The sequence below is a fragment of the Dasypus novemcinctus genome, chromosome 3 (assembly GCF_030445035.2).
Source record: "Dasypus novemcinctus isolate mDasNov1 chromosome 3, mDasNov1.1.hap2, whole genome shotgun sequence".
Lineage (NCBI taxonomy): Eukaryota > Metazoa > Chordata > Mammalia > Cingulata > Dasypodidae > Dasypus > Dasypus novemcinctus.
In genome coordinates, this window is record NC_080675.1 from 100,912,626 (window position 1) to 100,913,619 (window position 994).

Here is a 994-nt window from a genome sequence, read left to right on the forward strand (position 1 = left end):
GAAGAGGGTACAAGTTCTTGAGTAATATTCACTCTTAATCTTGACATGCTCAAATATTATGACATGCAACCTGTTATATTATAAGGGAAAAGTTTGGGGAAGAAGACAAAGAAATTTGTTTTGTGTACTATACAATCATCATCATAATGAAAATGGAGGAAATATTGATTATTACAGTCCTCTATTCTGTAACTGGCCATGTAGTAGTTGAAGTTCATGTTTATCACTACCTTCTTCCACTATGCATTCCATGTTTCCATATCTTCAATAAGCATTTCAGCTGCCCATGGTTCTTTGCTTGGTGGGGTGACCCAAACTTTCATCCCTGAAGATTCTGGGCCATTATTAATCCTGCTTGAATTGGGTTGTTGCAATTTCCCATTTACTTTGGTCATAGGACTTGGCAGTACTAGGAGATGACCAAGAGGATCTCCTGTATTCCAGGCAAACTTGTCTTTATCTCCATTATGTAGATGCAGTCCTATTTCCCCTGGATAATCAGGATCCATCACCCCAGTGAGTAGAGTAATTCCCTTCTCTGACTGTTGATTCAGAGGTAAAAGAAGCCTAAAGAGGCAAGGTGGCAGTTTTAACTTCCAGTTCATTGGAATCAATGTTGTGTTCCCTGGTGATAGCACTCCTCCTCTTGGGACTAAAACTTGTAGACCAACAGAGTTTGAGGTTGCAGGGACAGAAAGCAAACCTTTTCCTAGTGGGTCACTAGGGGTAATAGTGAGTAGTACCTCTCCCATTTCCACCACTTGATTCCTGAACCCATGCATCCTGGATATGGGGAAAAAAGCACCATAATGTGGACACTGATTTAGAGCATACACAACCCCCTGGAGATTGCCCCAGTCCTGCAATATATTGCCACCTGGGTAATACCCTAATTGAGTCTTCAAAAGGCCATTCCACTGTTGTATCAATCCAGCTGCTTCAGGGTGATGGGGAACATGGTAAGACCAGTGATTTTCATAGGCATGTGCCCATT

At 41.8% G+C, this 994-nt stretch overlaps 1 protein-coding gene across 1 annotated transcript; it reads right to left on the minus strand.

The window, feature by feature from the left end:
* Window positions 1-239: 239 nt before the first annotated feature.
* Window positions 240-782, minus strand: LOC139437749 (deoxyuridine 5'-triphosphate nucleotidohydrolase-like). The gene has a single exon (XM_071212330.1). The coding sequence runs from the start codon at window positions 780-782 to the stop codon at window positions 240-242; it is 543 nt and encodes a 180-aa protein (XP_071068431.1).
* Between the last annotated feature and the right edge of the window lie 212 nt (window positions 783-994).